The sequence below is a fragment of the Strigops habroptila genome, chromosome 4 (genome assembly GCF_004027225.2).
Source record: "Strigops habroptila isolate Jane chromosome 4, bStrHab1.2.pri, whole genome shotgun sequence".
In the NCBI taxonomy this organism is placed as follows: Eukaryota; Metazoa; Chordata; class Aves; order Psittaciformes; family Psittacidae; genus Strigops; species Strigops habroptila.
The window spans coordinates 1,759,869-1,782,489 of record NC_046358.1 but is presented as its reverse complement, the minus strand read 5'-3'; the positions used below and the strand labels follow the sequence as shown (position 1 = coordinate 1,782,489).

At 48.4% G+C, this 22,621-nt stretch overlaps 1 protein-coding gene across 3 annotated transcripts in view; it reads left to right on the top strand.

Moving 5' to 3' along the window:
* Window positions 1-18,264, top strand: part of DAGLA (diacylglycerol lipase alpha) — a 77,225-nt gene extending 58,961 nt beyond the window's left edge. For all 3 annotated transcript variants that reach the window (XM_030483591.1, XM_030483593.1, XM_030483592.1), the window contains 7 exons: window positions 1,962-2,104; window positions 3,760-3,828; window positions 4,822-4,894; window positions 6,621-6,817; window positions 7,303-7,432; window positions 8,590-8,771; window positions 11,061-18,264. In XM_030483591.1, coding sequence (XP_030339451.1) covers window positions 1,962-2,104; window positions 3,760-3,828; window positions 4,822-4,894; window positions 6,621-6,817; window positions 7,303-7,432; window positions 8,590-8,771; window positions 11,061-11,988 — 1,722 coding nt within the window. In that variant the 3' untranslated portion in view covers window positions 11,989-18,264. The remainder of the gene's footprint in view (window positions 1-1,961; window positions 2,105-3,759; window positions 3,829-4,821; window positions 4,895-6,620; window positions 6,818-7,302; window positions 7,433-8,589; window positions 8,772-11,060) is intronic.
* Window positions 18,265-22,621: the final 4,357 nt, after the last annotated feature.

Sequence of the window (22,621 nt, the reverse complement as noted above, 5' to 3'; positions counted from 1 at the left end):
CCAAGGCTTTTTATTGTGATACCACCAACACTGCAAAGCTCCTGCTGATGGTTTTTGTTTTTCTCAAGCAAAGCTAAGGCAGGAAATCCCATTTGGTGGCAATACAGGACAGGGAACACTAAAACCAAATCGACAGGAACTAAAATCCCATTTCTATGGAGATTCTCTTTGGAGACAGCAATGGGATGCCATGCTGACTGCCTCTGTGTGCACATTTCTTGGGATAGAGAGCTATCAGAGGACCCAAGAGAGGTGTTAGGAAGCAGCTTACCTTAGCTTATATGTCAGTAATAGCAAAGTGTTGCCCTCTTTGGAAGGGAACTTCTGAACTGCCTGATTCCCTGCTGTCAGACAGCTGTCCTCTTCCCATGCCCAAAAAGTGCTTGGTCTGAGCAGTGCCCATGGGGAACATAGCAGTAGCTGAAGGAAGAATGAAGAGAGGGTTAAAAGCCTCAATGGTTCCCCTAAACTTGAGTCAGAATCATAGAATCCCAGCCTGGTTTGTGTTGAAAGGGGCCTTAAAGCTCCTCCAGCTCCAACCCCCTGCCACGGGCAGGGACACCTTCCACTAGAGCAGGTTGCTCCAAGCCCCTGTGTCCAACCTGGCCTTGAACACTGCCAGGGATGGGGCAGCCACAGCTTCTCTGGGCACCCTGTGCCAGCGCCTCAGCACCCTCACAGGGAAGAGCTTCTGCCTCAGAGCTCATCTCAGTCTCCCCTCTGGCAGGTTAAAGCCATTCCCCTTGTCCTGTCCCTCCAGGCCCTTGTCCAAAGCCCCTCTCCAGGTTTCCTGGAGCCCCTTTAGGCACTGGAGCTGCTCTAAGGTCTCCCCTTCAGGAGCCTTCTCTTCTCCAGGCTGAACAAGCCCAATCACATTCTTTCCTGTTTGAAGCTGGCTTTATGTATGAGGGGCCAACCTCTAACTGAGGAAAAATAGTGTAATGAGCTGGACCTGACCTGCAAAGATGGAGAGAGTTTGATTAATATGGAGCAACCCTCTTCTGTGTGGAAAATTAAGAGCTGTCTGAAGCTGAACTGTGCTCGATACCTGACAAAGTGCTGTGGCCAGAACATAAATGCCATCCCATGTGCTACCAAAGGTACATCTAGCCCAGTGCACTGTTTCTTAACAATAAACCAGCAGTTCCACAGTTGCCAGCAATAGATATTCAGGGAAAAAAGTAGAAGTGAGGTGTATAAAGTCTTAAATCTCCCCCAGCATTCACCTCACTGACTGTACCAGGCAGGATGGCTGCTTGGAGGTGGCCTTGAGAAGGAAAATGACACAAAGATAGATCTTTCTTGTGACCTGGTCTTATGTTCTATGTGTGCTTTGTCATCTAATGCAGAAGTCCAAGTGTAGCCACAGGTGCTGGATAACAAGAACAGTCCAAAACATTAAGAAATACTTTTGTCTCTTTATTACTTGAGCAGTATCCTGCTGTTAAGAGCATCTCAGAAGACTGTGGTCAAACTGCTACTTGGATTCCTGGTTTTCAGTGCTGGCATTACTGAGAGCAAGTCATTTCTAGAACCTGGGAGACCTCAATGTGTGAGCCTGGACTCAGATATTATCAGAAGGCTCATATCAAATCCTAAATAACTTGTGTATATTCCCTTTTTCATCCTACCTTTTCTGTTTTAGGGAAGACCTAGCAGGTCAAACACTGCCTGATAGAGATGTAGAGAGAATAACAAGAGAATGAATTCTAGCATCCCTCCAGCAACACTACAGGGCACAACTATACCACTGTGACTTCAACTAGACAGTGCAAATCAGAACTCTGCTTCCATTTCATATCTAACATACCCTCAGTAGTTCCTGTTTGTGGAGGAGCTGGAGTCTGGAGTATTCATGTACAGGAAAGACTCACAGCAGGGGAAAAGGGACAGATTTTGGGGGTTGTGGACTTGCCTTTGACTCTGAGCTCAATTTCTTGCTTTGTGGCTTTTGTTTCCAGGGGAGAGGAACGAAGCACTATGGCCTGATTGTGGTTGGTCATTCCCTAGGGGCTGGCACAGCTGCCATCCTGTCCTTCCTCTTGCGTCCACAGTACCCATCACTCAAGTGCTTTGCCTATTCTCCCCCAGGTGGGCTGCTGAGGTAGGTGTTGGGATGGACTGGTGAGAGGAGGGCGGGTTATAGTTATAGCTGGGTCAGATCCTGTTTGTGATGCTCTGAGGAGCAGTAAAAGACAAGTCTCTGCCCTGAGAAACATGCAGGAAAATGGAGAGGCTGAAAGCTCTTGGGCAGCCTTTGCTCTGTGTTAGAGTTTAGGTTATGATTGCAGATGGCCACTCTCCCAAATATCCTGATTTATGACTTAGTTGTTTGTGGCTATAGCTCTCATTTCACCCTGACTAATCGAAAATGCTCACTGAGTGGACAAGGTGCAATTTCATAGGCTCATAGAATGGTTTGGGTTGGAAGGGACCTTAAAGCTCATCCAGTTCCAACCCCCTGCCATGGGCAGGGACACCTTCCACTAGAGCAGGTTGCTCAGATTTCCTTATTCTCTGCACAGTGCCAGTGCTTCCTCTCCCCATCTGCTGTGAATAGATGTACAATAAGGGAGATACTTGACCAAATGTAGGTGTCTGCACTAGTTGATGTAGTTATTTGGACTTCTTTTGCAGCTGACAAAGAACTTGGCAGTTCTTGAGGGTGATTTCTGTCATTCTAAAGTAGGTGCCTAGAATAGGTCAGGAGGGTTGTGCTTCTTGGGTGCCTGTTTCTCTCCCTTGGCTATAGGGGGGATGTAGGGTAGCAGCCCTGGACATCTTTAAAGAGAAGTGTGGTGAATTCCTCCCACTGTAGATTGGGACACACAAACACCAGACCTGTTGGTCATGTTATTTATGTGGCAGCCAAACCAAACCATCCCACTTGGTTGCTGTGAGGTGAGATAAAGTCTTTCTACTTGTGACAAACCTCATGGGGGCACTTAAAAGCAGATATGGATTATCGGAAGCTTCTTATGATAGTTCCTCATGTTCCAGGAGCAGATAAAGAGTTTTACACCATCCTGCTAATGAATCTGGATACTGGCCTTGTTGTGATAAGTTATCCCTGCTCATCAGCTACAGAGGAGTTGCTCTGTATGATGTTTTATGAGGATTTGATAGCTTTTTGCTCAGAGCTTCCACTCTGAGATCCCTCAGGCCAAGCTGTGCTGTGTTACCTCAACTGATTCAGAGGTGCCTTTAACTGCCACACTTCTGTTGTGCTGTGTGTCATGCCCAGGATCATCTCTAGGTTAATGATGCAGCCTCTGCCTCTGGAAACTGGTTTGGAATATCTCTAAGAAGGCAGCTGATTGCAGAACCAGCTCATAGAGTGGAAGCCTTAATTCTGTCTTGTCTTGGTACTCAGGTTGCTACAGAAAATGGCCATCTTAGTTCTACAGCATCTTTGTAAAGTAATCTCAGGAGGATGGGATATCTTCTTCCTTTCTGCTGTCCTGGCCATTCCCAAACTTAAAAATGACTATGAAGCATCGAGTTAAAGTACTTTTCCAAGTATATTCAGAGCCATATGCAGAGTAATGTTGCCTGGGGCATGGGATGTGAATGATCAGGCTTTTCTCTATCAAGGTGGAAGTCCTTAAAGCCTTGGGCATCTTGGGCTGTGGTTTTTATGACCCTGGTTCACTGTTTGGTAACGAGTCTGACACCAGTGTCAAATTTGGGGATGAAGTGCAGTTAGTTTGCTGCTAGTGAAACACTGTTTGCTTCTTCTTGGTCCTGTTTCTCTTCCAGTGAGGATGCCATGGAGTATTCAAAAGAGTTTGTGACTGCAGTCGTGCTTGGCAAAGATCTAGTGCCCAGGCAAGTGGAGAAGTGTCTCAATGTCTTGATGAGTATCTGTTCTATACCAAAGTCACCTCCTATCAGAAACACCTCGATCATATCTGTCTCCACTTTCCTTATTTATCTGTCCTTGTTACTTCTTCCTTGTCTTCCTGTATTGTTGCATCTTTCACCTGGACACCTATATTGGTGTTTCACACACCTTTCTGTAGGCATATCCCTCCCCATCTCTCAGCTGCCTGTGAAAGAAAAGGGTGAATATCCTGCCTCTAATTGCAGTATCTGACATGTCAATGCCATCTTGCCTGTGTTATCTTGGACTTCTTTATACTCTGCCCTGAACTAAATGTCCTGTCATCTCATTTTGTACTGTTTGTCCCTGAATACTTATTCCATATCACCTCACCTCTCTGAATCAGCTCCCTCATTTCTTGTGTCTTGGCATCTCTCACCTCTCCTCCTGGGACATGTTCTGCTGAATGGGGCATTGGATTAGGAGCCAGACAACTGGGTTTTCCTTTTTCTTCTGCCCCTGCTCTGTGACCTTGGATAAATGGTGACATTTGTCTGTACACATATAGAATTCAGTGGAGGAAAAGTACTACACAATATTGAACATGCCTTTGGGTAACCTGAATGACAAAGTCTTTTCTATCCTATAATCTATTACTGGTGCCACATAACTCTGTGACACCTTCACTTACCTGTTCTGTGTCATCCTATACTTGTCCTTGCTCACTTGTTTCTGTGATTGCATCATCTTCCTTATCTGTTCATTGACCTCTCTCATACCTGTGTTCATTGATCTCACTCTGTTTCCTACTTGTTTCTTGTCATGATGGTTTCCTGCAGCCTCTTAACCCTGGTTACTTGTCCTGGCTGATGCCACAACCCTCCTCTGAAATGATCTGTGTTGTTGTATTCTTGTAGTAGCTTTTGTAGCGGTTTCGTGTTGTTCTGTGCTGTGTGTTCCTACCTTCCTGTTCCCTGACATATCTTCCTCTTTTCCAGAATTGGACTCTCTCAGCTGGAGGGATTTCGCCGGCAGCTGCTGGATGTTCTTCAAAGAAGTAACAAACCAAAGGTAAGAGTAAAGATTAACAAACACCTGAAGTGAGTCTCTGAGCAATGATGGTGAACTCTTAGTGTCACACAGCAATACGGCAGACTGCTTCTGCCCTTCAGTCATACAACCATTAGAATCAACCAGGTTGGAAAAGACCTTTAAGCTCATCCAGTCCAACCCTTCCCCAGCCCTGCCAAGGCCACCACTAACCCATGGCACTGAGGCCTCGGCTACACGGGGTGTGAACACTTGCAGGGACGGTGACTCCAGCCCTGCCCTGGGCAGCCTGTTCCAATGCCTGAGCACCCTCTGGGGAAGGAATTGTTCCTCAGCTCCATCTAAACCTGCCCTGGGGCAGCTTGAGGCCGCTTCCTCTTGTCCCATCCCTTGTTCCTTGGGAGCAGAGCCCAGCCCCCTCCTGGCTCCATCCTCCTGTCAGGCAGTTGCAGAGAGCGAGAAGGTCCCCCCTGAGCCTTCTCTTCTCCAAAAGCCCACTGTGACCACTACTTACCTGACCAGAGGAGTAATGATGAGAGCTTGAAGGCAGCTAGAAGGGTCAGGGCAAAGGGCTGTGCTCCATTTGCAGGCTCCCTGATGACTCTGCCTCACACATCACAAGTTCACCATCACAGGTCTACACTGAGCAGGATATTTTCTCCTCCGAGCCTGTTTTGAAGTCTGTGTTCCAACTGTAGCTGTTCTTGGCCAGTAACAAATGGTAACAGGCTAGGAAGTACAACAGTTGTCTGTGTGTAGACACTGCTGGTGCTGTTCTAGGATAAGCGGTCTGTTCATGTTTTGGAGATAGGATACGTGGGAAGTTGTTCCTCCCCAGGCTTCTTTACCATTACACTGAGGTGGAAAAAACATAAAGCATTAAGATTACTAAGGGTAAAATATTATAGAAATGACCTGTAGAGGGAGAAAACTGACATTACATTTTCTTGTTATTGTTCTATGGGGTTTGTGTTTTGGCTTTTGGGGTTTAGGTGAATTTTGGGGGGTTTAGGATTTCTTTTAGTGCATAAAGGCCTAAACAGATTGTTTTGTCTATGTTGTATAATCTTTTGCTTATGTTTGTACATTAAACATTCAGATTTCATCTACCTTGTTTAGCCTGGAAGATACCAAGTTATCAGTTGGGGACAAGTTGGTGCTTGCTCTAGATCCTTAACTACAAAATCCTCCAGCAAAAAGAAGGAATCATAGAATCATGGAAGAGACCTTAAAGCTGCTCCAGTTCCACCCCCTGCCACGAGCAGGGACACCTTCCACTAGAGCAGGTTGCTCCAAGCCCCTGTGTCCAACCTGGCCTTGAACACTGCCAGGGATGGGGCAGCCACAGCTTCTCTGGGAAAAGTCTGTGCCAGCGCCTCAGCACCCTCACAGGGAAGAGCTTCTGCCTCAGAGCTCATCTCAATCTCCCCTCTGGCAGGTTAAAGCCATTCCCCTTGGCCTGTCCCTCCAGGCCCTTGTCCAAAGCCCCTCTCCAGGTTTCCTGGAGCCCCCTTTAGGTACTGGAAGGCTGAGATGTTGCCACTTCTAAAATGGGGAAAGGAAGAAACAGCCCTTCCAGGCAGGATTCTCTCTAGCTCTATTATTTAAGCAATTGGGTATAAGACCTGTTTTTTCTGGTATCAGGTATTCAGATTAAACCTCCCAGTAGTCTCTTGAGATGACTCTGCTTTTCTGTGTTGCTTTTCTCATCTCAACACTCTCCCTCCTTTCTCTTGTTGTTGGACAGTGGCGCATCATTGTGGGTGCCACAAAGTGCATCCCCAAGACAGAGCTCCCTGAAGAGACAGAAGAAAACTCAGTCACAAGTAACCGCCTCTGGACCCACCCCAGTGACCTGACTATTGCTCTGTCTGCAAGCACACCCCTGTACCCACCAGGCCGCATCATCCACGTGGTGCACAATCACCCTGCAGAGCAGTGCTGGTGAGTATCTGCAGAGCAGCACAACCAGACCATGGTGGGGGTGAAAACTGCCCTTAGGAAAAGACTCCCCAAAACAGAAACCCATCTATGAAGGTGATTTTTCTACCTGCACACACTGTCTTATAGTGATTGTGTCTGTGCTGTCAGAATAAAAAGATCATAGAATGGTTTGGGTTGGAAAGGAACTTAAAGCTCCTCCAGTTCCAACCCCCTGCCATGAGCAGGGACACCTTCCACTAGAGCAGGTTGCTCCAAGCCCCGTCCAACCTGGCCTTGAAAGATGGTCATGTCACTGTTGGCTAGGCCAGAGTTTTGGAGCAATGGCAGTACCATGTGTACTTTAATATCTTCTCCCTCTGTTTCCCCTCCTGTTGCTTTTCTGTCTCTGCAACCTGCTGTTCCTTTTGCATGCCAAAATACTGGCTTGTTCTTTCATCCCCTGCTCTCTGCTTTCCCTTCTCTTTGGATCCCAACTCCTTTTCCAGTTGCTGTGAGCAAGAGGATCCCACTTACTTTGCAATCTGGGGTGACAATAAGGCATTCAATGAAGTGATCATCTCGCCGGCGATGTTGCACGAACACCTCCCATACGTGGTCATGGAAGGGCTCAACAAGGTAATGCAGAGAATTAGGATCATGGACTCAACCAGGTTGGAAAAGACCTTTAAGCTCATCAAGTCCAACTGTTCCCCAGCACTGCCAAGGCCACCACTAACCCATGGCACTGAGGGCCTCAGGTCAAGGGGCAGTTAGTTAATAAAATGAGTGCCTTGGCATGGGTCTTTACACAGGATAGTGTCCTTGCCCAGGAATCCTGGCTGTTTAAATACACAAGACCATTTACTTTGGAGAGGAGGAGGAAATAAGACTGTGCTCTGGGCCAGTTACACACAGGCCACTAAAGTTGAATGTAATGAGGTCTGGAAGTGGAATATATCTCCATTCCAATACCCAGAGTCCTGGAATAGGTCCTCTTTCCAAATATAATGATAGAATCCCAGCCTGGTTTGTGTTGGAAAGGAGCTTAAAGCTCCTCCAGCTCCAACCCCCTGCCACGGGCAGGGACACCTTCCACTAGAGCAGGTTGCTCCAAGCCCCTGTGTCCAACCTGGCCTTGAACACTGCCAGGGATGGGGCAGCCACAGCTTCTCTGGGCACCCTGTGCCAGCGCCTCAGCACCCTCACAGGGAAGAGCTTCTGCCTCAGAGCTCATCTCAATCTCCCCTCTGGCAGGTTAAAGCCATTCCCCTTGGCCTGTCCCTACAGGCCCTTGTCCAAAGCCCCTCTCCAGGTTTCCTCTAGGCCCCCTTAATGTTATAAGAAGAGGTTTGGTGGCATTTGGTTCCTTCTCTCAACACCTGCCCATTACAGGCTGTAGTTCAGGTGAAGTTCAGGCTGTGACACAAGTTTTCCATGCTGCAGCTCCTTTGTTAATCTGAGGGGTGACTGGGCTTATGTATGATGGTTGTAGAGTGGGTCTCTGTCCCCAGGCTCTACAGTTCCCAGCCATGCAGCTCTACCATGGAGGTTCAGCCAGGTCTCCTCTGCCCTGCTGATCAGAAGGCACTTCCCCAGCACTGGATTCCCAGCAGAGCACTCTGACAAGATAGGGTGTATTAGAATGTATTGATCTAACCCTTGTTCTCAAGACCTCACCCTGTGCTTGCAGAAGGCCCTGGTACAAAATAGAAGCAAATCCAGCTCTTTGAAAGCCCTGAGCTGAGAACAGTCTCCAGTAAAGCACTAACTGTTCCTCTGCTTCCCTTAAATAGGTCCTGGAGAATTACAATAAGGGGAAAACAGCTTTACTTTCTGCAGCCAAAGTGATGGTGAGTCCTACAGAAGTGGATCTCACCCCAGAACTGATCTTCCAGAGTCAGCCCTTGCCCAGTGGCCCCTCAGTGCAGATCGGAACTGGAGCCATAACAGCGGACAGGAGGAACAGCAGTACTAAGTAAAGATCTCTTTGGTTTCTTGGAATGGTTGTTGGCTGTTTGTGGGTCCTCTTTCTCTTGGGATGTTGTGATTGATGTTTGTGGGAAGGGTGGATCCAAGGGCTGCCTTCTGGGGGGCTTTTACTTAGCTTCAGTATGTCCTGTGTCATGTTGGGAGGGGGGAAATCCTTTGTGTGCTGCAAGGTGAGGAGAACCTGGAAGTGTGAGGGGATGGAAGAAACTTCCTTTTCTCCTTTTCCATTCTTGTCCTGGCAAAGGACAAGAGATGGAGGAACGTCTAGAAGGTACATAATGGAGTGATAGGGGGAAGAGCTTGTTCTTGGTGGTGTATGTAAACAGCTTTCCTCTAGGAGCCAATGGCAAAGAGACTCCTTGCAGACTTTCAGATGACATTTGAGGCATTGCAGGACCTCGGACTTGCAAGAAGCAAAGAAAATAAGTATAAAAATGTGGGCAAAGTCTTCTTTCAATGTTGGAACACACAATTTCCATCATGGAATTGCATTACACAGGCCAAATTTGCAGACAAAACAGGGGAGATATGAGAAGGAAGATGGTTTGTAGTCACAGATAGCAAATGGTGGTCGTGAGTGGAAACAAAGACAACATTGTGGGTGGGAGAAGATTATTTCTTTGCAAGGGAAGCACTTCTGTGGAGATTGCAGGTAGAGACCCAACAAGAAGCTGTGTGGGTGGGAAGAGGCAGGGTGAGATGGTCTGTGCTGAGTACCCTTGAGATAACAGGAGTGAAGTTTAAGCTTAGAAGAAACAAAAGACAGCAAATAATATGAAAATGAGTGAGGTTCTTGTCCCAGAGAGAGTGAATGGTCAGAGACAGTGAAGGAGAACTTAGAAGCAGAACTGCAGCTGAGATGAAACAGCAGGAGCAGGGATCAGCCACATTGTGAAGGCTACAATAAGCCTGAGATGAAGTAGGTCACACAGCAGGGAGAGGAAGCAGTGGTTTCTGTGCACACCCAAGGAGCTGCTTCCCTTTGAGGTGAGTGAAAACAGAGGGGGAATTCTAGGATATGAAAGGGAAGAGGGACAGGGAGAGGGCAGAGAGGCTGAAGGGAGGTGCTAGAGTGGAAATGGTTGTAGGCTGCTTGTGTTTGATCCAAGGTTAGAGCCAGTTTACTGTGTCACACGCCCTCTTCTGGGGTTCTGGAAACCTGTTCTTAGATCACTATTCAAGTTAAAGAGATCAAATATTGGCCTAACTTACAAGCCTTTCTCTATACTTCAAGTCCTTTTGACAGCAATCCTCTGCCAAGCTCAGGCTCTTTTCCCAGGTATTCCTTCCTTTTCCCAGAAAGAATTCCTTCCCTGTGAGGGTGCTGAGGCGCTGGCACAGGGTGCCCAGAGAAGCTGTGGCTGCCCCATCCCTGGCAGTGTTCAAGGCCAGGTTGGACACAGGGGCTTGGAGCAACCTGCTCTAGTGGAAGGTGTCCCTGCCCGTGGCAGGGGTTGGAGCTGGAGGAGCTTTAAGCTCCCTTCATCCCAAACTATCCTGTGATTCTATGATATTTCCTTAAGTTCTTGTCTTTAGGGCTGTTGCTTTGGCTGCAGCTCATCCCAGGCTTTATGTGTGCCTGGTGTGGGGAGCTTCTTCCCTGTGTCTTTGACATGGTGTCTTTCTGGAGGAGCCTGCCTGATCCTTTCAAGTCTTAGTGTAACTGAAATCTTTTCCAAGATCTTCACTTGTCTTAAGCTAAGTAAGTTGCTTTTTAACCTGTTTTAAAGTCTGCCACCTGAAATGGGAGCTGAATTGGGCATGGGCAATGCTCTAACAGCCTCCTGGCATTGGTGGTAGCAAGGTAGGGGTTGCCAGCATGGAGCAGGAGGGGAAGGCATGAGACTGGAATGGTTCCAGAGTGTAAGAAAGAGAATTATAGTAGGTTAACTGTAGGCTGGTCCTTCAACCTCTCTTGTCCCAATCCTTTCTAATACAGAGAGAGGGGTTTGCATGTGTGGAAACTTCAGTTGGGAGCACTGCAAGTTTCACTGGGAACAGAACCATGGTCCTAAGTGAAAATGGTGCTTGAGTGGGAAGACATTTAGCCAGAAGACAAGGGAGAAGGGCAAGAACCTGAGAAACTCTACCTAATACTTTCAAGTGGGAGGATGGAGAGATAAGAGGTTTCTTGCAGTTGTGGAGGGCTCTGGTTAGAGCAACCAGTGTGTACCAGAACCTCTGTGCCCAAGACCTGGTTCCTCTGGCTGTTGTGGCAACGTATGGTTGGTTCTATGATGTGATGCAACCTCACATTGTCTGTTTCTCATTGCAGGAGCAAATCCCATTCTGAGATCAGCTTGGAGGGCTTTTATGAGACAAAGCCACTTTCCCCTGTGCAGAAAGACCCCGTGGAGCTGCTTCTCCTGGACACAAAGGAACGTCTGTCTGTGGAGCTGCAGGACCGCCGTGCCCCTCTTGCCACCATGGAGAGCCTCTCAGACAATGAATCCCTCTACAGCTTTGATTCCAGGCGCTCCTCTGGTTTCCGGAGCATCCGGGGCTCTCCCAGCCTCCATGCTGTCATGGAGAAGGATGAGACACACTGCTTTTATATAGACCCTGTTATCCCTGAGGAAAACCCTTCCCTCAGCTCCCGGACAGAGCTGCTGGCTGCTGACAGCCTCTCCAAGCACTCCCAAGAGACTCAGCCCCCTGACAACGTGCTCAACAGTGGTGGCACTACCCCACAGCGACGCTGCAGTGAGGAGGGAGCCAGCAGTGAGGGGGACCGTGTTTCCTTACCCCCTCGTGAGGAGCTGTCTCTCCAGAATGGACGTCTCACTGATGTTCCCAGTCCCCAAGTGTTGGAATTTGCTGAGTTCATAGACAGCCTCTTTAATTTGGATAGCAAAAGCAGCTCCTTCCAGGACATCTACTGCATGATGGTGTCAGACAGCTCCAGTGACTTTGCAGAGATGCCCAAATCTGTCAGTGATCAAGAGATCCTGTTGAGGGCACAATATGAACCCAACTTAGTCCCTAAGCCCCCGAGGTTGTTTGCAGGCTCAACAGATCCTTCGTCGGGCATCTCTGTGTCCCCTTCTTTCCCCCTTAGTTCATCTGGAGAACTCATGGACATCACTCCTACAGGTGTGAGCAGCCAGGAGTGCCTGGCCACTGAGAAAATCCGGACTTCTACCCCCTCTGGGCATGTAACCAGCCCTGCCAAGCAGGACGACCTCATGATTTCAGCCCTCTAGTTGCAGGGTAAAAGGGGTGCAGCTCTGAGAGCTGATCCCATAGGCTGAGTGCTGGGATAGTACTTGGAGGAGGAGGTGGTCATGGGGCAGTTCAGATCAGAGGAGACAGCTGGAGATGTTCCTTCTGGGGGTGACACAGTGATGGCACGTTGGTGTCTATAGAGGATGGGTTGGGAGAAGCAGCATTGCCTCACAGGGCCTGCTGCAGGGTTTGAGTCCCTAAAGGTAGATGCAAGTTCCCTACCTCAGCCTGTCTCTTTGCATTTCTGAGGCAGATTCCTTGCCCCAGGGCACCTGCTGAGATTGGGAGTGACATATCCTGCTTCACGGAATCCTCTGGAGTGAAGGGGTGGATTCTCTGAAGCTCAAGGATTGGATAGAAGTGAGGGGGTCAGACCAGATTCCCCCCTTTGGTACTATGTCAGAGGGTTTGGAAATGAATGGATTGAGACTTGGGCACTATTGCACTACCAGGTTGGATCTGGCCCAAGATCCAATCCATCCCACTTCCATAGGGATTGCTTTTGTAGGACACTCTCCTGTTTTAAAGCCATTGGGGCTGTATTCTCCCCACACGCAGTCTCCTCTCCCTGGCCAGGCAGAGCAAGAACAGGGCTGGCACTGTGCTTTCTCTCCCCTGAGTCCTTCTGTGTTCAGTGACCACCAGGCTGCTGCTGAGAGGGAAGGACACTGTTCTTGAAGAGCCCAAGTCCTCTGCCACATCCCTCTGTGCCAGAAAGAGTTCTCCTGGATGTCACCACCATCACTTCTCAGCTCCCTGGACCACTCTGAGCTGGCCACATTCCTGCAGGACTGACAGGATCCTCATCTCAGAGCTGCATGGATGGATCAACTCCGAACAACAACAGGCTTCTCAACACCCAGTGTTATGTGCCAGGCCCCTGTGGAGCCTGGGAGCCTCTGCTGGGTCCTCACACCACCCATATGCCATAATCACAGATCAGTGCCAGCCTCTGTCATTGGGAGTTCAGGGAAAAGATGGACTTTTACTAAGTATTGAAATCTCTTGTATGTTTACAGAGCTGCTAAGCTTCTTGGAAGGTATTTATTAAGCAAATAGGGAGGCTTTCCCTCAGCAAAAAGCATGTTCATTCTCTCCTTCCTGTGCTTGTTCCCTCTGGGATCCAAGGGGAGAGAGGATGGGCAGGTATGATTGCAAGTCCTCTGCTTTTCAAGTGGCTCAGAGCCTGGGGGGAAGCATTGTGCATCCCTCAGCCACCCTCCCTTGGCTGCCTCTCCATTGCACACCACCACACTGCAAAGCTTGACCAAGGCACCAGGAGAACTCCCTGAGCACTGCTGTGCAGAACCTCAGGGCCTGGAGGAGCCTCCAAGACCTTTCCAGGCAGGCACTTGCCACTGATGGGAGCAGGAGAGAAACTACCTATTGAGAGAGTTTAAACATACTGTGACCTGTAAAAGGCCTTTCATTGACACAAAACCTTCATATCCAAGCTCTGCAGTTACCAATCAATCTCGCTGGAGATCTGTCCTCCCTCACTGGAAGAGAAATTCCCATTTTAGCTTCCTTGTAATCACAGAGGTATTTATGGCCCTCTTTTCCCTTCCTTACTGTGATCTTTCCACTGTGGGAGGATGCTGTGCTTCCCAGGCTCATAGCAAGCCTCTGGGCTTCTGTTATCCCTATCCTGTTATCCCACAGCCTTTAGCTGTGATCACCGAGTAGTCTCTGGAAGCCCCAGCCATGAGTCAGGGCTGTTCTGTGCTGAGCACCACACAAACAGAGCACGAGTGGCATCAAATGCCATCAAGTCAGGACTGGAGCACTTTATTTCCATCAGTGCACACTGAGGTTATAACCTCAGGTGCATGGAAGTGAACTGGACTTTGTGTCCAAGTCCCACACTTTAGCCTGGGATGCTGTGTTCCTGCTCCTTACACATTACAGGGCCTTCAGAAGCACAGGGGCTTTGTTAAATGGGCAGTAAAATACTGTCCCTGGGGTTTTAAGTTCCAAAGGTGACCTTTTCTCTACTGTCTTGAACTAGAGGGAAGAAACCCCTTTGAATTCCAAGTAATTTCTAAAAGTAAAATGCTTTTAAAAGCAAAAAGAAGTTACTTTTCCTCTTTGTAGATCCTTCAGGAAAGAGCAGTGTTGTTCCCCTTGCTGAGAGCTTGTTCAGGAGCTCCCCTAGAGCAGTTGTGTAAGTGCCATCACATCACCCACTCTTGCAGAGCACAGGGTAAGGCTGACTTGCTTCACACACCCAACACACGCTATAAAGATGGTGTCCAGGAATGCACATAATGAACTGGAGTGGTTTTGAGGGGGAAAGGGGATGTTGTAGCATAGGGAGGCTGAGGCTAGCAGGCTGGCTTTCCTCCTGATGCAGACTGCTTATACATGTTGCTGAGAGTAGGGGAAAGGAGTTAATCTCTGCCTTTAATCATTGGCAGAAGATGGGTAGTAATCACTTAGCACTTAGGCAGAGCTTTATCTCTGCAAAGCACTTTACGAACACTAAGGAAAGGATCATCTCTGGCCCTAGCAGTGAGGTGGAAGGAGATGGGTATCTCTGTGACTAGGTTGGAACTACTGGTGCCCTACCAAGGATGGTGGGGAGATGCCTCCAAGTGAGGAAGGTGGATTAGCTCCCTCTGGTGTTTCAGTGATGACCTGAGGATGTTTAATGGGTTATAATATTGCACTAGAAAGTCACTTCTGAGCTTGGGCAAACATCCACTATGTCCTGGAAGACACAAATCCTTGTGTGTGACTCTTTCCTTCTCTGTGCCATTGGAACTGTGTCCCAAGGGAATGGACTTACCTTGTCCTGACCAGCTGCAGCAGGAAACAGCCTGGCATGCTGCGTTATTTGTGCTCCTCTGTGGTTATTAGGCTTCTACTGAAAAGCCTGGAAACACCTAATGCTTGTGACCTGGGCTTGCCATAGATCAAGGCAGTAAAGGTGCAAAAGAGCCTTTTTAGTTAAAAGGTATCACATTATGTGTAATTCTTGGCTTCCTTTGTTCTCTCTTGACAAACAGACCTGTTCCCAATCACAAGCAAGTCCACGTTCTTGGCATTATTTCTGCTTCAGATGGCTTTGTGTGTCTTCATTCTCATCACTCGTTTGCTCTAAGAGCATTTGGACAGGCTGACCTCCTGTTTCCTCCTGGAAGAGTGTATCTGGAGAGTTAAACATGAAGCCTGTAGCTACCTCCTTTGCACTGCACATGGTTGGCTGCTTTCTCTGCCCTCAATCCTCTCTGATGTGCAGCATCTTTGGAAACGTGAAGTTATCTTCAGACTTCTTAATCTCTTGTCTTCTGGTTCCTGCTCTTAAGCTTTGTGCCTTCTAATCTTTAGATGTTCCCATGATACTTCAATGGAATGTTCCACCCCACGTGGAGGCAGTGCTGGAAGTGCTGTTCATCGTGCCTGACACCCCAGCTAAGCAGCAGCAGTTCATCAGCTCCGTGCCACATCCTTAAAATCTCCTCCAAGAGCTTTTTGGTGTTCATGGAGAGCAGAGAGTGGACTTTGTGCACCTTAAAGTGAAGTAAGTGAAACCTGCTCCACCAGCACAGCTCTGCTGGAGTCTAGCAGGGTTCTCTGTCCCTCCGTGATCTCCTGGTGTGGCAAATCTCAGCTGACTCTCTCCCTGGCACTTGCCATTGCATCCTTCTTCATGATGCTCTCAACAGACTGTAGTGGAATGTAATCCTGAAGCCTTGAAGCATTCAAGGGCAACATGGGAGGCCCTTGACTAGGTGCATGTTGAGCTTCATCCCACAGCTTAGCAGGGTGAGAGGCAAATCCTGTGTTCAAAGGCCAGGTTGGACACAGGGGCTTGGAGCAACCTGCTCTAGTGGAAGGTGTCCCTGCCCGTGGCAGGGGGTTGGGACTGGATGAGCTTTAAGGTCCCTTCCAACCCAAACCAGGCTGGGATTCTATGATTTCCATGGTTGACAGGAGCCCTTCTGTATTTCCCTTGGGAATTGGCTGGGCTGGAGCAATGCTTGGGACTGGGTTCACTTTGTCCTTATGTCTGCCCACCGCTGGGATATTCTCTTCCCTTGGAGGATTCTGGCTTTGTAGGAAAGGTAGAGTAGCATTTGATTACCATTGTTTTTAGGTATGATGGTTGCAGCTACCCCCTGCAGAGCATGTTAAGCCACATAGGTCAGTCATTTGCTGATAAAGTGGTTTATAACTCATTAAATGTTACACAGAAATACTGGCAGACATTTAAAATAACCTCTAACTCTCTAGCTAGCAGCTTTGCTGTGTGCTGAAAAGCTCCTTCTGCTTCCCTCCTATCTATAGCATCATATTTGTTCCTTTCTGCTCAGACAACTGAAGTCTGAGATGGCTTTTGCTGACAATCCTTCCGTGCTGTCAATGTTCATCATCCCTTCTCTTTAAATTCACTCCACTGAAGCTGGATTTCTGTGGAGAGCTGTTATTTCATTCTGCTGCTGCCAACAGACTCTCACAGAGCTGCTCTGCACTTTAGGAAGCTTATAGACAATCTCTGCTATCCTCCTTCTAGTTGGAATAGCGTTGGGTGAGTAGATTTTTCTGCCCTGTGAGGGTGCTGAGGCGCTGGCACAGGGTGCCCAGAGAAGCTGTGGCTGCCCCATCCCTGGCAGTGTTCAAGGCCAGGTTGGACACAGGGGCTTGGAGCAACCTGCTCTAGTGGAAGGTGTCCCTGCCCGTGGCAGGGGGTTGGAGCTGGATGAGCTTTAAGGTCCTTTCCAACACAAACCACACTGTGGTTCTTGTTGGATAAGTGCTCTCTCATTAGGGTTCTGTAGCAACAGAAGTAATGAGTTCCAGAAGTAAAGTAAAAGGGAAGTGGGTTGAATATTTAACACACTGAACCTGAAAGCTCAGTGTAATAACCAAGACAGATTTAACACGGATGGTTGTTTCTTAGCTGTGAAATCATAGAATGGTTTGGGTCGGAAAGGACCTTAAAGCTCCTCCAGTTCCAACCCCCTGCCATGGGCAGGGACACCTTCCACTAGAGCAGGTTGCTGTAGTGGGAAGATGCCAGGTTCTTCCCTGCTTGCAGTGAACCTGGTGCCTCTTCAGCCTCTGTGAGGAAAGGGAAGGTTGGAAATCCCACAGTACTTTTGCACAGGCTGCTCTGGTGCTCTGAAGGAATATTTGGCTCTGAAGCACTGGAAAGCACTGGCTGAATCAGGCTCGTTGCACATTCTCCTTGGAGCCTGTGCAGCGCTGAACTGGGATTTAGGGAAGAGCTGCATCTCTAGTGCCAAAGCTCCCTCTCATGGTGCTGCTGTGCGGAGGAGCTGATGCTCCGTGTCGCAGGCAGAGTGCATCCTGCTGGAGGCAAACTTTCCTGGCACCTACAGGGAGACTGGGACAGAAGAGATTGCAGCCAGGTAGTGCAACTTGGGCTGGGAATTCCTTGCTCCCCAGTCAAATGCTTATACTGGTGGTAGGGGTGAAGTGAGAGATATGTAAAATAGCGTATCACATCCACTGCTGTCCTTCTCCCTCTTGCCAGCTCCTGAGTGGGCTGTGTCTGCCCTGGTTCCTTCAAAGGAGGAGCCACTGCCCCTTGGAGTGAGATGTGGCAGGGACAAGCCTGGGGTTTGTGTGCTTCAGGGTTTATATTCCAGCTCTGAGAGCCAGGGCCTTCACTGCTAAGAGGGATGGGTGTAAGACCTCTGGTGGACAGAGCCTGAAACCTAAGCCCTATTAGTTTGTGAACTCGGTGTTGTTAGAGTGGAGAAGTACTTGAGGAAGGAGGTCCCTGCTGTGTGGAGGGCAGCGTGTTCCATGTGTGGCAGGACTTCTGCAAACAGCTACACTTCTGCTGTGCTTCTGTCTTTCCCATCTCCCAACTGTATCTGCATCCAGCACCTCCCTGAGAGCTGTTACCCTTGGCATGGGAGGATGTTGGTAGCCTAAACTTCGTCTGCTTAAGGGCACACACATGGAAATTCATAACAATCCAGGAGAGAGCAATTCCTCCCTTTGCCATAGGGACTTGCAGTCCTATAAAGCATCATCTGTCTCCAAGCACTTTGCTGTCTGTTCCTGTTGGTTTCTTTTTCGCTTGTTCTCTTGAGTTCATACCTGTTGTGCCTTTGCTTTCCTTTGGCTTGGGACAGGACATCAGCCAGCTTCCTTTCTTCTGCATGTCATTTCTTCTCTGAGTCTGTGAAAGGGAATGCAGCGTGGCCAAGGACTGGTTCAGAGTTGCCTTTGCTGCCAGGTTCTCCCTTTCTGCCTCAGATTCCTGCCTTAGGTCATATCCAAGTGCCAACAGCAAAGCCTGACCTGAGGCAGGCTCTGTCCTCAAGCCCACACCACCATTGGGCCAGTCCCTCCAATCTAGAACCTTGTACGAAGTGAGTGTTATCCATGTGGAAGGAAGGGAAGGCTTCCTACCACTTCTTACCTTTGCTGTATGTGACCTCAGTCAGTGTTTAACAGGTCTGTTCATGAATAAAACTTCTTCTTAGGTCTCTTCATGAGTAAAATTCTTTCTACTCTTCAAGTTCTGACTCTGGTTTTACCAGAAGGGGACTTCCCATGTTCTGAATTGTCCACTGCAGTTATTTAGTGACATTTCTCACTGGCTCTGGAACATCCATCTCTCAAAGGTGAGCTCTCTTCTTAGAGATTTGGGCATTTTGCTGCTTTCTTTGTTGTGTTGGACACCTTGGACCTCACCACATCATCCTGTGATCTGCTTTTCATATACTGAAGTTCTCTACCTGCCCGGACAAGCTATATAATGAGGGAGAACCTCTATCTGGCTACTTACTTCTACAAAACTCATTGAACACAGAGAGCACAGGAACAAGCCTTGGGTTTTATTGGGATTCCACTGCCCTGCTTTCCATCCCGGGCTTTGTGCAGTCCTGATGGCTCAGAGATGGAGATACCTGATGCACATGGCAGTGCTAGGAACAACCCAAAGCAGCGCATCCATCACTCAGCCTGGCTTGGTGGCACCTCTACAGTCTGTCCTCTTGATGCACTGCTTTGGGGATGCTGCTTGTGCAAGGTGATCACACCATGAAGTGTTTCCTAGTGCCACACACCTTTTTGGGTCTTAACTCCTTTATCACAGCACTTGCTGATGGTCCCTGTCTGGTGGCAAAGTGGCTACTGAGGTTACAGCTTCCCAGCTTTCCCTTCATGTGTACTGCAGCAGACTGAAGAGGTGATGGCCAGGGAATAGTCTCAAACTCCTACTGTAATGAATAAACTTAGTTACTCGTGTCAGCACAGGGATTATTGTGATGGGCTCCCTGCCTGTGTGCATGGGGCAGCAGGAGAGGAGCACTCTGCCCTGTACAACCCTTTCCTTTGGCTCCATGCTCTGCTCCAGTGTCCTGCTGGGACAGCCACTGGTCTGGCCTGTCCTCCCTTATAGCTGTGAACAAGCAGAGACAGCAAGACCAGAGGAACTGGTGGAAACTATTCATTTTCTCATCTTTTTGGGCTTTTTAGTGCTGGCTGCGTTGGGTAGAACCCAATTGGGTGGCCTCATGCAACAGGAGCAGCACTGGCACACAGTAACTCACCTCCCACTTCTCTCTCTGTCAGTGGATACCAATGCCTCTGGCAAAGCCCTTCTGCCTGCTTCTGTCACGTCTCACACCATGTGCTGGGGCAGCTCAGGGTAGGGTAGCTATGAATTAACCCCAATTGCCTCTTTATAGCTAAAGCCTTTTGCGTTAATGGGAGAAACAGTCCTTCTAGGGAGCTCAGAGCTGCTCTGACTGCCTCTTGCAGGGCTTAGAGCGCTTGCATATGCAATCAGAGGGGAGACAGCACAGGGTCCTGTGTCCCCATGCTCAACCAAGAGGTTACTGCCTGTCCTGGGAATGCTGCCCTCCAAATCCCTGCTCCGAGCTGCCCCAGCATGAAGACTACAAGGAAACTAAAGCACTCCTCACGTGCCATTCTCATGTGACTTTTTGTACCTATGTATGAAAGATCGAAACTAATATTGCTGTAAAGAAAGAGACAGATTAATATAGCATATTCTATAAAGATATATGTATATAAAAGTTTCTGTATATTATGTGGCACTGTGTATAAAATGGATGTAGAAGCATGACTGGTGTATGTGACTGTTCCCACGTCTGACCTGGAGAATGCTAGTTGTGATTTGCTTGAAGTTATGCCTTCAAGGATTGAGTGTGAGTTTGAGAGTTGGAAGGAACTGCACTGGGCTCCCTCATGGCAGAGCGATGAGGACAATGGTGTTGGTGCATCACCACAGCTCCTGGAAGGCTCCTGGGGACAATTCAGGTGCTGCTGGGGCTGATCATCACCTCACTACCTCTGTTTGTTCTGGAGCTTGGCCTTTGATGGATATATAGGGTATATATCTGTTCCTTGGGATGAGCTTGACACTTCCATGCCCCATGCAGCCAAGGGTGGAGCTGCAGGAGCCTCAGCTCTGTCATCTTTCTTCTTCAGTGAAGACTTAAGGAAGAAGCTTAAGGCTCTAAGTTACCAAGTATTGAATTTGACAGCCATACAAATAGAATGACATTAGTGCAAACAGAGGCAGTGGGTTACAAGAGGCTCTTTGGAAGGGTATGAGAAAGTGGCAGGGAACGGATGGAGTGAAGCAAGAAGGGTGTAGGAGTTTGCCCTGCGGAAAACCAGCAAGGTGCTGGGATCCTTTGGCATGAAGGTGAGTTCAAACTGAGAAGGAAGAGTTTCACACCCTGGCAGTAGATGCCCTGCAGAGCATCTTTGTAGGTTTGTAAAGCAGGATGTCGATGCTGGTGCTGTTTACAGCTGAGTAAGGCTGTAGTAACTCATATTGTGGGAAGGGGAAGCGGTACTTGTGGCTTACAGGGTCGAAGGAGAGGAACAGGAGCTTTCTGCCCAGCCATGAGCAACACAGGCAGGAAAAGGAATGCCTGGAAGAAAGTTAATCCTATTAATGGCTGCATGGAGTAGTTTTTATGGTTGCTCCTGAAGAGACGAAGTACTATCAGGGAATTAAGAGCTTAAAGGTGGCAGAACTACTGAGTTCCTATAAAAATGCCTAAAAAAAGTGCTGGTGTGTGTAAGTGCTGCCTCTTGATTGTAGCTTGTGGCTTTTTCCTTACCTATGTCAGCCTCATAAAAGGCTATTGCCTCTTCTCTAAACACTTCCTCTCATGGCGAAAGCAAAGAAAAACCCTGCATAAAACCCATGTATAAACATGAAGTAATCCATGCTTAGGAGTAACTGCTTTAATACAGTTTCTAAGGAGAAAGATCTATGAATGTGTACCCAGCAGGCATGGAGGATGTTGCTTTAAACCCTGTTTTACTATTAAAAGCCTTCACTATTGAACGTAGCTAGGGATGGAGTTGTTATTTCCAAGACAACTCTCTGGCTGTTTGGTATGTTGGTGGCCATAGGAGGAATTTCTTACTGAGGAAAGTGGGATTCCACCCACTGACCATAAAGCATCCAGAAAACAAGGTTTCCAGTGATTTCTAAGCTCCAAAGTGATGCATTCCCAAGCAAGCAAAGAACGAGTGGAAACTAATGGAAATATGTCAGTAAAGCTGTGATTTAATTGTTAATTCCTGGTAAATGGAAACCAGCATGGCCCAAAACAGCTCATATTTGGTCGTTTTTCAGGGATGTTAGGTTGTACTTCAGCTAGAAAAGAGACAAAAGCAAAGAAACAGTGATCTGAAGTGATTGTACAGAGGCATATCTAAAAATCATGCTATGAGAGGTTATTTCATTAGCTTGTAATTTTCAGAAGAGGCGATGTTCTGCCCAGATGCATCACACAAAACCTTACTTAACCAAGTGATTCTTCCTGGAAACGGTGCTAAGATTAAGGGAAATAAAAGCAATATGTGTGGAACCTGTGCTCTGGAGCCAGGCTGAGAGAGCTGGGTTGGTTCAGCCTGGAGAAGAGAAGGCTCCTTAAGGGGGACCTTAGAGCAGCTCCAGTGCCTAAAGGGGCTCCGGGAAACCTGGAGAGGGGCTTTGGACAAGGGCCTGTAGGGACAGAACAAGGGGAATGGCTTTAACCTGCCAGAGGGGAGACTGAGATGAGCTCTGAGGCAGAAGCTCTTCCCTGTGAGGGTGCTGAGGCGCTGGCACAGGGTGCCCAGAGAAGCTGTGGCTGCCCCATCCCTGGCAGTGTTCAAGGCCAGGTTGGACACAGGGGCTTGGAGCAACCTGCTCTAGTGGAAGGTGTCCCTGCCCATGGCAGGGGTTTGGGACTGGAGGAGCTTTAAGGTCCCTTCCAACACAAACCATTCCATGATTTCTAGCTGGGTGGTGGCTCTATCTCTAAGTGCTTTGATGCAGGTTAACTTGGTGCTTTCAGTTAACAGGACACGAGAGAAAATAGGGGTGCTGCTTGCAAATACAGGGTGATGCTCACTTGTCTAAGAAGGTTGGATTAGTGCAAAGAGATCAGGAGCCAGGTCAGGCTGCCTCAGGGTAAGGAAAAACTTGGAAAACTGGTGGAAGAGTGGCATGTAGTGATACAGAAGAGGGAGAGTGTGGGTCAGAGCTCACAACAGGCCACAAAGGCGGAGCTGGAGTGTCTATAAGGATGCAACTTGTGCAGAGTAAGCCCATGTAGTAGTAGTGTGTGTATTGTGAAACCACACGTGAGATCC